Here is a 12,399-nt window from a genome sequence, read left to right as displayed (position 1 = left end):
CCAGAATTCTGGAACTGGGATATTATTACTCGGAAACAACAACAAAAATAACAATAATAATAATAATTGTAATTATTATAATAATAATAATTATTATTATTATTATTAACATTAAATATATATTTATAGAGAGAGAGAGAGAAAGAGAGGGTTTTTTAAAAGTTGCATTTTTAACCAAAGCAGCTTTTACAAATGTATGTCTGCATAAATGAAAATTAGACATCAAAACGTTTAGGAAATATTTTAAAATAACATTTTAAAATAATAGAGAGAATCATAATTTATGTAACATCCGATTTCATCACATTTTACAGAATTTTATATTTTAAAACTTTACAGCTAGGCCTACCTGTTTTTTTTTTTTTTTTTTTTTTGAACGATGTTTTTTGGATAAACATTTAAATCGCTGGTTTACTGCTGCAAATGTCGTTGAAAAACAAACTGCGGGTCTGTTTATTTATAAATCACCATCAACGCGTCGCGTTAATATTTGACACTGTATTGATCGATGCTTCTGTTTGTTTCATATAATGGCATTAGTGCTGAGGTTTCCTTTGATTCACATTTAAAGCAAAAGGGGCTCCATGTTCTCCACATACAAAAACACATGCACCCAATTAACGATTTAAGGGAAAGTTCAGGGACAAAAGTCTTTAAATAGCCTACTTAAATATTCTATGTGAGTGCTCATACCCCATTAAGAAATGTTAAACGGAGGATATTTTTTTATAATCAATATTTGCTTTATTGGCACTGCATTTTCAGTCTCTTTCGTTACCTTTTTTTCAGACTGCCATGAATATACTTTGTATGAAATAATTTAACTTTTATGCGTTTGATCGATACACTATAACTGTATATGCGTCAAACATAATCAGTTTCACATATAATTCTAGATAAAACAATTATGCGAAAATATAATTTGATATTTGTAAATTTAGATTAGTCTTAGTTTATATTTTTCCATCCATCTTTTGGTGACATTGTTTTCTAAGATACGCGTTACTTTACTGATGTTTTGCTAATCTGTCCACCACTGCTGTATACAATTTAAAGATAACACAAACTCTGGTTTCATTGGCAAGCAGAGACGCCTAGGCCTCAACAGAATAACCCTCCATCACACACACACCCCTGCGCACGTCACGGGGACGCGAGTGCGAATGAAAAATATCGACCACTATGAGAATGTGCGCAGATGTGGCTGGCTGCTAAATTTCGTGCTTGAATACGATCTTTTTTATCAAATTAATGGTCGATGGTGATAATGCAAAGTCTGTGACCTGCACTGTATGGCTTGCCATTATGTAAAAATAAATGATATCGTGAGCGAAAGAGTTTGTTACCACTGTAAATTCCTGAATTCATAATGAGAGGTAAAATATGTATTTGTATGTAATATGTAAAATATTAGTTTATTTCTAATTATATTTCAGCTGACAATGTTGTTTCACTTCTGAAGATTTTAATTGCAACTGCCTTCAGCAGTTAACAACAACCATAACACTAGTATTGTTGGTAGCCTATTATTATTATTATTATCATCAATAGTATTATTATTCACCTCGTGTTATGTTAACCACTTGTCAAATCCTCACAAGTGATCCAGGTTGACTTCTAATTTGTCATAATTTAACTTGTTCTCTTTTCTTCTTAACTCGTTAATCTGGATGCCATTGTTCTTGACCCTGACAGATGTAGGCCTATGTGTGTTTTGTCACTAAGCAGGTCCCTAAGAAACAAGGAAAAGTCTGAAAAAGTTAATCTCTCTCCCTCCCCCGCAGCTGTTAGCTTTAGGAGTCTTGAAGCGTCACCTTTGACATATCCCCTACGCACGAGCGGGGGCCCAAGGCTGGGGGCCCTAGGACTGACCACTGCAAGCTGTCACCCCACCCGGGCATGGACGCTTTCGCCGGACTCCTAGTTGTCCAGTTATCCCGTTCTTTCGCTTGACTAGACATGAAATTGACTTTTTGGAGTCGATTTTTAACTATAAACAATGTGAAGTCGTGCAAAGTGATATCTCTTGAATGTATGTGTGGGGGGAGTGGTAGGGGGATCTTGTAACTGCCTTGGTAATTGTTGTCCTGCCTGCAGTATTTTTATTGGTTCTTTTTGTTGTTTTAAAAACTTTTAAAGACGATTTATATTATTAGATTTTGATCTGGCTCCTATCTTTTACACAGTCTGCATTAACTGTATATATATAATTGTTTTTTTATCGTTATGTTTACCGTTTTGTAAAGTTGGATTGACACGTTTTGTGTGTGTGTGATATGTATTCAATAAAATCCATAACTGTATAAACAAACGTATGATTGTAACATTGATTTGATACATAAAAGAATTTTGCCTATTCATCTGTGTGCAGAATGAAGTTCACCCATGAAACGTAATGTGCTGTGTCATTATACTGCCAGGCCGCGGAAACGGCACACACTCCTGATGGCTTGGTTCGTTACTCTTAATAGCACAACAATAGAAACATCTGTCCAGTCTTTCTCTGCCTATCCGTCTGTCCTTGATTGCAAAAATAAAAAAATAAATAAAAAAAACCTCTACCACTGTATTGTACACAATAACATATATTCAGCAATCAGTATACTTCAGTCATTTATTTAAATTACAAAAATATTAATTTATTCTATGTGCTAGAACTTTCTTATTTCAACTAAATGTCATGTAAGTAAACATTTATCTGAAGTTTGGAGCAGGAACTAATGTATATGCATTATTAATGCAAGCAGAGGCCCCCAGGTGAACCCGGAAGTTAGTTTTTTACACCCATCCAGGAGGTTCTGCCAAACTAATTGCATTTATTCATGAATTATTCACGCCGATAATGAGATTTAATATGGTCATCTGCTTGTCCTAATTAAGTATAATCAGCATTACACTTTATTACATTCCATTCATTCATTTATTTATTTATTATTATTATTTTCTCGGTATAACAGTTGTGTGAGGTTGGTTATGTTATAAATCCAGGAGGAGGCATTCCTATCTAATAGCAATAGGGTACAGCTTCCTTAATAAGTGACGTCAAGGGAGCCGCGATCAGCGCGCATGCGCGCCAAAGCAGAGCGGCAGCCGCAGCACGGAGCGGTGTGCGAAACAACAGCAGACATGGCAAGAGATGGCGAGGGACGCGAGCACACCGACACCATGCACTACTGAAGGGACGGGGGCCATAACATTTCCAAAAAATTACAAAACTTTATAAAACCGAAAAAGGAAAGAAAAACCAATCAGAAAACAACGCAAAGAAAATTACTCAAGATAATAACAGAACTTTTCCAATGAGAGCACTTCTGTGTACACTGCTCCGCTATATCAGATAGATGATTTGTCCACACGCTTGCACGTATAATGAACGCCCAGCTGTCGATGGAGAACATTGGCGATCTGCACGGAGTGAGCCATGAAAGCGCGGCGGATCTCATGACCGGAGACAGCGCTCATCACAGGAGCCATCGGAGCAGTCTGGCAGCCCATGCGCGCTCCATGGGCATGGCATCAATCCTGGACAGCGGCGACTATCATCACCACCGGCCCCCGGAGCACCCCGGGCTCGCCACGCACCTGCACCCGGCTATGAGCATGGCGTGCGAGGCTCCCCCCGGGATGAGCATGAGCAGCACTTACACCACCCTTACCCCGCTGCAGTCCTTACCGCCCATCTCCACCGTCTCCGACAAATTCCCGCACCACCATCATCACCACCACCACCACCATCATCACCCGCACCAAAGGATCCCGGGGAACGTCAGCGGGAGCTTCACCTTGATGAGGGACGATAGGGGTCTGGCCCCAATGAACAACCTCTACTCTCCCTACCACAAGGATATGGCCAGCATGGGACAGAGCCTATCACCGCTGTCTGGATCCGGACTGAGCGGCATTCACAACTCCCAGCAGGGGCTGCCGCCCTACGCGCACCCCGGGGCCACAATGCCCGCCGAGAAGATGCTCACTCCCAACGGATTCGAGGCACATCACCCCGCGATGTTGGCTCGACACGGGGAGCAGCACATGAGCGCGTCATCGGCGAGCATGGTGCAGATCAACGGCATCCACCATCACCCGCACACTCATCTCAACGTCCAGGGACACGGGCAGGGCTCCACTCGGGAGCTGAACCACTCATCCGCGCCCGGATCGCAGCTCAACAACGGCAGCAGTTCGGGACAGATGGAAGAGGTCAATACCAAAGAAGTGGCACAGAGGATCACCACGGAACTGAAAAGATACAGCATCCCACAGGCCATCTTCGCCCAGAGGGTGCTGTGCCGCTCGCAAGGGACGCTTTCGGACCTGCTCCGGAACCCTAAGCCCTGGAGCAAACTTAAGTCTGGCCGGGAAACCTTCCGCAGGATGTGGAAATGGTTGCAGGAGCCTGAGTTCCAGAGAATGTCCGCGCTCAGGCTCGCAGGTGAGAGAACAATAGGTAATAAACTTCTTCTCTTATCCTCAGTAAATCACTCTCATCTCATTTTCTTCAAACCTAATTCACGAGTGACCAGCATTCTTTGGTTTTGCGACGCTTTTTGGAGGTTTCCTGCTTAACTTACTTTTTCGAGTGTGTGATTTTTTTCCGTGCTTGTTGTGCTACTTTAATTTATACTGATCCCTTCAATCTTGAGGTTGTTTTCTAGATGTATAATATGGACCGCATAGATAAGGTGATCCAGTGCAATTGATTTTTTTGTTTTGCTAGTTTGTTTTGGGCTATTTGATGATGATTTTACATACAGCCTGAGGGGCAGACAGAAATAGTTTGATCAGAAATGTCTCGAAGCCTCGGTGGACACAATCCCATTGCATCTGTGAAAATTGATGCAGTGTGCCAATGTTCACTTGTCTTTGCAATACGTTTGTGACCTGATCTACTTTTTTATTTTAGAACATTACTGCATGTTTTGGTAAAACCCAGTCACATGTATCGTGTATATCTTTTGTTTTTGAACTAGTGTGCGTAAATATGTTACCGTGTTCGATGTGTGCGCACTACTGCAATGGGCTCTAAATACATGTCGCAGTTAGTATCTGTAAGAAAGGGACATGTTTTATTTCTTCAGTCTTCTCTTTGTTGGATCTCTTCATCTATTTTCCAGCTCCAGTGACGTGTTCTCTGTGTAGGTCTTCTTAATTAACTGATTGGGGCTCCATTAATTTGCCTCACGAGAATTAGAATCAATTGGCGCGCGGCTTTGGGGGCCACTGATCCGTTCAAAGTCAGCAGTGAAAAAAGAGAGAGAGAGAGAGAGAGAGAGAGAGAGAGCATCTCAAATGCGAGTGTCTCTCTTTTTTTTGGAACACTTCATCATAAATGCCATAACAAATATCATAGTAATTAATTTATGCACAAATTTATCTGGAAAATACTTTGAAACAAATGTTCTTTCCTGAAAATATCTTTCACGGCAAAAATCATTTGTGTCGATTGCTTTCTCTTTCTGTCATTATCCTGTACGTACTCATTAGTTTACTCTTTGTTTTACTCTCTTACGCGATTTCTTTTCTCTGTATCGAAGTTTCGTTTTTATTATTAATATCAATGTCAGGATATTATGCATAATTTTATAAATAAAATTATTATTACACTACAGGGATTCTAAATACATTACAGTTAGATTTAGTTTATTTTGTTTTAGTGCGATTATTTTCTTATTCCGTTAAATATTTAAATTAGTGAAGGTTCCAGACACAGTTATGCATATTATTGATTGAGTACACATGGTTGACGGAATGTGATCGGCCTACTGAGAGGTAAATATAGAATTGGTATATTGATTATTCAAATTCTGTTCCCTTCTCCTTTTTTCCTTAGTAGACCATTTAGCAGTCTTTCACGTCACAGCTCTTTTACACCTTTTACTCACGTGTAATTTTAATGCCGTGAATTTGTCTTCGACGCTTCTATATTCAACTGTATTTTGCCTCAACTCTTTATATTTATATTTTAGCATATGTTTGCTTTAGATGAGGACTTCTGTATTTAAAAAGTGATCCTAGTGTAGTTTTATCACAAAAAGAAAACTAGAAAAAGAAACAGAAACAGAAAACTGATATGCAATATTCTTTATCATACCTAAATAATAAGTAGCCTATTTGCGTAATTTTGGTAATAAATGAAAATAACATTTATTTGATCAAAATGACATTCTTTAAGCCTTTTGTCGATAATCATTAATCATTTTGCGATCGACATTATTTTTGGAATAACTTTACCTAAACTGAATTGCTGTTGTAACTACTGTCTTAAATAAATTATTTTATTCTTATAAAAATAGTTGACCAAAGAGTCTGTAATATATTACAGATTATTTGATTTTACATCTAATCTGTCATCTAAAAGCCAAGATGATTTTTTTCATGTAGGCTATAGTGAAACTATATCTGAACCCAAATGTGCATGCGGCTTCGCTAAACATCAAAATACATTTAAATCAATAACTATAATAATAATAAATTATCATTCAATCATAAAATGCGTATCAGACCTGTAGTTGATTTACATCTAAATAGGAATATAACGAAACGAAATATATTTTCATATCTATTCATATACCATATATAGCCTACTATAGCATACCTAATCCGAACTTCTTATGTTTTATTATAATTGCATAGGCTATTCTACATTCTATAATTATATGTTAGCCTAAATAATGTTTGCTAACGTCTTTTTTTTTTTTTTGGCCTGAGCGTGTAAGGTTCTGTTTTGTTGCTGGAGCCACTGTGAAATGATGGACCGTGGGCGCGCCTTCGCCCTCGTGTGCGCGCTTATCTGGCGCCTGTCTAATGATTTGCAGACAAACAGAACCTCTATGTGATGATCAAATGTGCTGAAGGATAAAGAGGTTCGCAGTTATTTCCCTGGGAATCTGCGTTGGTCTCGTCAAAGTGGCCTTGTGCATGGACATGGTTTTGATTTATGACACATGATAGCAAGGTCATTTGCTTTTTGTTAATATTTACCCAAAGTTTCAAACCCCGTGCATAGTTTTGTTCTTCTTTTATACGACTATGAGTTTATTCACTTTATACCTCTTTGTATCATAAAAAAGACACTATAAGCTACTACGAACTGTTAGGATATTTATAATGTAATTAAATATGTACATTTTGATTTAAATTATATCAATATTTAAATATATTTGTTTAAACTCTTCATACATATTAATATTAAATATTCAAATACGTTTTTCTTGTCTAAGCTAGCTACTGCATGTAAAAAGTCAGTGTGAATGAACGATATAGAAGTGAGGGTAAGAACTGTGATTTACATTTGAATGACAAATTTATTTAAGAAATATTGCCTGTAGACCAAATCTTCGTTCGCGTGTGTCACGGTTCAAGCCCTACATGCTTTAGTTTAAGCGGTTTCGCACGGTCTTTTAGCGCCCCCTTGTGGTTTCTAAATAACAGTTATGCCGCCCACTAGGATTTTACGCGCACAAAGACAGAAACCATCAGTAGGCCTTTTTATAAAAAAATTGATTGCTGAGTGTCGTTAAACAGGTGTTTTTTTATTATTATTCATTTGCAGTTAGAGATCATATTGGTTGCGTGATAGTGTGTATCTGCAGTGCATGTGGTTGGATTTAAGCACCATGGACAGTTCCAGATAGTTTTTTTCATATAGTGAACATGAAAATTACAATGCAAAACCCTGCAAAAAGCATCAGTGCTTCTGTTTTGTTTTATTTTGTTTTGTCTATTCCATGTTTTTGACTGATTTACTTTTAGAGCGATTTCAGAAAATCAGTTACACTTTATTAAGTCCTTGTAGCATTGTAATTATATGCTTAAGTACAGAGTAATATTAATTGACAATATTTATTACTTAGTGTAGAGTTAGGGATAGGAATGGGGCTTGTTTTAGGGTTAGTTGCATGTAATTATGCATAATTTACCTTTTAATACTATACTTAATACTATAGTAAGTCCATGCAATATGTTACAAGGACACTGTAAAATAAAGTGTTACTAAAAACTCACACCATGTCATGACATATGAGTCTGTGTCCTTTACATTGTCAGGCAATAATGTCTCACTTTTTATGTCAACCTTTTGTTCTTTCAGCATGCAAGAGAAAGGAGCAGGAGCATGGTAAAAGTGAGCGAGGGAGCATCTCCAAGAAGCCCCGGCTGGTCTTCACTGATGTTCAGCGTCGGACTTTACATGCAATATTCAAAGAGAACAAGCGACCATCCAAAGAGTTACAAATTACCATCTCTCAGCAGCTGGGCCTGGAGCTCACCACCGTCAGCAACTTCTTCATGAACGCGCGTCGACGGAGCCTCGATAAGTGGCTGGATGACTGCAGCTCCAACTCGGCCAACTCTTCCTCCTCCAGCACTTGTACCAAAGCATGATGGAGTAGTGGCTGCATCATGGAAAAAAATCTTCGGTGGAAAAGCTTTAAATAAGGAAACGAGACAATTTTAGACAGCGTTTGCCCTTAAAACTTGTACAGTACTGATATTTATAATGTCCAAAGAAAAACACCAAAGACTGCTTTGACTCCCATTTAGGACTTTCTTCGTTTATGTCTGACATTCTGCAAAAAAAAAAAAGAATAAGAAGAAGAAGTAAAACACCAATCACTGGTCGTTCCTCATCCCAAAACACTCCCCTAACCTGCGTCTTTCTTTCTCATGTGATCAGTTGCTTTCAAAGACTTTTTCTCATCAATGTTTGCTCATTATCTTGAACGTGGAGTGAGTGTTATTCACTCTGATGTCAGATTCCAGATTTTGCGACGTCATTGAGGGTGTAAAGACCTGACGTCACACAATCACCTCTATTGGCATCCCAGATCTAGCCAGGGATGCCAAAGATAATCAGGTGGTGGTGTAGAATCTTGACTGAATGTCACCCTCAGGATAGTGCTTTCTTCCTAATTGTTGGAAAAGTTACATAGGAACCTAAAAATACATGTGAAATTGCCATCTTCACTACTTATCAATCACAGATGGTAGAACCAAAGAAACACATGTATTTTGTTTTGTTTAGATTTTTTAAATCAGGCCAGACTTTATTTATTCCTCTTAATAAACCCCGTGACCTTTCTATTCAGGTAACTCAGTAAATGTAACATGGACTGTGGATTCTGTAGCCATTTAACGTATAATTTGTTTTCCTGTTTGTCCTAAAACAAGCTCAATCAGTAGCCAAACATGTCTCTGTGAGGACACACCTGTGCCCGCACCCCATTCCTGCCTCAGTCCTTTCTTGTGATTATTTCAGGGAGATTTTTGCTAGCTTTAACCTGCCTTTTTACCTTAATTTTAAATATTTCAATGCCAGTTGCTGAAAACCAAAGATAAACTTACACTAACCAGCACCATTTTACACCCATATACATCAGTCAAACACAGCTTTTAAGTAGAAATCATTTTTATGAGTTTTGCAGACTCAATAATGAGTCTGCAAAGAACTTTAATGAGCCTGAAGAGATGTCTGGGTTAAAAAACTCAACACAGGGTTTTCATCGTTTGTCACAATAAGCTTCGTCTGGAGCAAATGCACACGCATTTTAATTGTCATTAGAGGAAGAAGGAGGAAATCCAAGTTGTTTTGTGTTACATTTCATTTCAAACTTTTATTGCATACAATCAAATTGAGCATCTTTATAATGTTAATGTACAAAAAAAATGTTTGATTGACTGGTTGCTGTCAGCATGCTTTCACAAACCCATATGCCTTGTGCTGTCATATTAGATACATTGGGCTCATATTCCATTAAGCTCATGACAGAAGGCTATTTCTTTGCCTAATGCATCATTTTCACTTCATCGACCATCAACACCACCGCAGTGTCCCCATCCGGGCCTGAACCCAATACTCCAGTTAGAGAGAGGGAGCGCATTCTATGCATTTCACAACTAGGAAGAAAGCATTATGGGGACTGAAGCAGGGTGATGCATTTGCTTCATATCATAGACTCACTCAAACTCACAAGATATCTGGCCTTGTTGTCTCTTGTGGTGTGTTCTAGCTTTAAAAATATATTTGGTATTTACAACTATTACAACATTGAAGCATATATAAAAGAGTGCTGCTTCCTCATGTAGAAAAGAAGAAAAAAAAGAAAAAAAAAAAACATGTTAAGACCTGCTGATATTTATAGTGTGAACCAAAGATGCTACCTCAGTCCGTTTCCATTCGTAATTTTTATCAATGTAATGATACCAAAGAATACCAAAGATTTGTTCTCTTTGCACGGCCTAAATGAATGATAAGGTGGATGGATAGATGGTGTGTTTCCACTCCTTTCCCCCTGTTTCCTTCTCTCCTTCGCTCGAATGCTCTCTACCACTCATCCGTTCTCATGTAACAGTACCCTCGGCAGACATGTGTTAAACTCACAGGACGAGTGCCTTGCTTGAACCAAAGTGTTAAACCACCGTTGACCTCTCAACACCCACCTTTTAACTTTCGGAATACCTCAGCCTGTGGAAGGGCCACTGATGAAGAAAAAAAATGGAATATTTCTTCTCTCTCACCGTGGTGCTTTTGCCAGTGCAACCATGCAATGAAAACATACCAAAGGAATTTCTCTCGCTTTCTCCAACTCTTGCTGACAAACCAAAGCTCCTGCCACCTCCCTTTCAAACGCCCTGCCAAATCTGCCACTTGCCCCGCCCCCTCACCACATCACCCGTGGGTGTGTCCACCGATTAGGCCGCGCACGTCTTTACCAATATCTGAATACCTCATAGTAATAAATTTTCACAGTTATGTTGTATAGAGAGTTTATGTGATTAAGGCAGAACTGAAATAGTTTGGTAATCATTGACGTGACTTTGGAAAAAAAAAAGCTTTATGAGTATTTATTTTGATGGTTTTGGCTAAAGTGCTCTGTTTTGGTCCTCAAAGGCGAGTTTCTGTGATAACAGACTGAAACGTGCAGGAAGGAAAAGAAGCTTATTTTTTATTAAAGCCTTGTGTTATTCCGATACTCTAAGGATGTTTGACTATTCTTTTTTTTTACAGGGTAAAACCAACTGCTGTGATTCTGAGTCTATTCGTTCACTTTCTTCTACTACTGCGTTTGTGGTTTCCGTTAATTTAATAGCATTTTTGTATCACTTAACCTATGTTTTAATTTATGTATTTGTAGAAAATATAGATTTGTACATAGTAGTTTTTTGGGGGAAAACAAAACAAACAAAAAACAAACAAACAAAAAATGGACATTTATTTTATTTTACAGTCTGAGGTGTAGATATATTGATGAATTTACATTCCTCAGTGTTTGTATGATAGATGGCACTTTGGCCAATGTACTAATGTACTGCTAGAGATCCGAACGGTCCGTTCACAGAGACCTCCGGGGGAAAATAAGCAGTGTATGATGTTTTTATTTGAATTTGTTTTTTGTTTTGTTTTTTATTTAAATGTCCAGAATGTTTTTGTCTTTTGTATTTCAAATCATTGATTTATTGGTATTGCCGCACATCCAAAGATTTTCTAACCAAAACCAAAGGGGGGGGGGGGGGGGGGGTAGTGTGATTTTTGCATAAGCACTGGCGTTTGTGAGGTCAATTCCTGTCTGCACGGATATGAACCAGTATAGGGCATAGTGGGACAATGTAGACATGCTTAGTTCAACTTTTTGGAGGCATATACTGCTAAACAGTATAATCTGTGACTTTTGGGACAGAGGGCTACAAGTCCTGCTCTATTTGTTGTGTCAGACACTGAGTGGGTGGAGCGTGGGCGGGGCAGCAGGTCTGCCATGGGCGGGGTCACATCACTGGGTTGTTTTTTAATTGATGTGGCACTGCTGCCTAGATCCATCTGATATGTCAATTTTGGTTTGAACGTGTGTACTGACAATGAGCAAAGTCTAATAAATCTGCACAGAAAACAGAAATTGGTGTTTGCATGTATGGGGAGGGCGGAAGTTTGAGTCTAATAGTGATAGTTTAATTTCTGGTCCATTAGCAGCACCAAACAGAATTGCAGAAGTGTTTTCATACAAGATTAACGATTAACAAAATTACTGGGATAGAACTGTGTGTATTACTATTTAATGTTAAGGTAACTCAAAACATGTGCTATTATATCACGATGATTTTGTCATTTATATGCTGTTTGCGAAACTTTTGATTTATCAGAATGAGCAGCTACTTTTAAACAGACAAATGCTTTGTTCATATATAATGCCAAAGTGTTGTATCTGGACCCCCAGAATCGGATGAACTGCCCTGCCTGAAAATACTCAGCATTGTTTCAACCATTATTTCAGCAAACAGATTCCCTTTCTGTCTGATGTTGCTAATGGCTCAGACATTATAGGCCTATTTGTTCACCTGAATGACTGGGTGCTCTGTATGTCTGCATAGGATGGACAGCTTGGAAACATCATGAAAAAAAAACGATGC

General features: G+C 38.5%; 1 protein-coding gene across 2 annotated transcripts; it reads left to right on the top strand.

The window, feature by feature from the left end:
• The first annotated feature begins 3,013 nt into the window (after positions 1-3,013).
• On the top strand, positions 3,014-11,498 carry LOC132155956 (hepatocyte nuclear factor 6-like). 2 transcript variants are annotated; one of them, XM_059564748.1, is made up of 2 exons: positions 3,014-4,432; positions 8,090-11,498. In XM_059564748.1, exons 1-2 carry the CDS (start codon positions 3,370-3,372, stop codon positions 8,380-8,382), a joined length of 1,356 nt encoding a protein of 451 aa, XP_059420731.1. In that variant the 5' UTR covers positions 3,014-3,369; the 3' UTR covers positions 8,383-11,498. The 2 variants fall into 2 exon arrangements, with proteins under 2 accessions (XP_059420731.1, XP_059420730.1); XM_059564747.1 differs by having other exon boundaries at positions 3,015-4,447.
• The last annotated feature ends 901 nt before the right edge of the window (positions 11,499-12,399 follow it).

The sequence above is a fragment of the Carassius carassius genome, chromosome 13 (genome assembly GCF_963082965.1).
Source record: "Carassius carassius chromosome 13, fCarCar2.1, whole genome shotgun sequence".
In the NCBI taxonomy this organism is placed as follows: Eukaryota; Metazoa; Chordata; class Actinopteri; order Cypriniformes; family Cyprinidae; genus Carassius; species Carassius carassius.
This window is presented reverse-complemented; position numbering and strand designations above follow the sequence as displayed.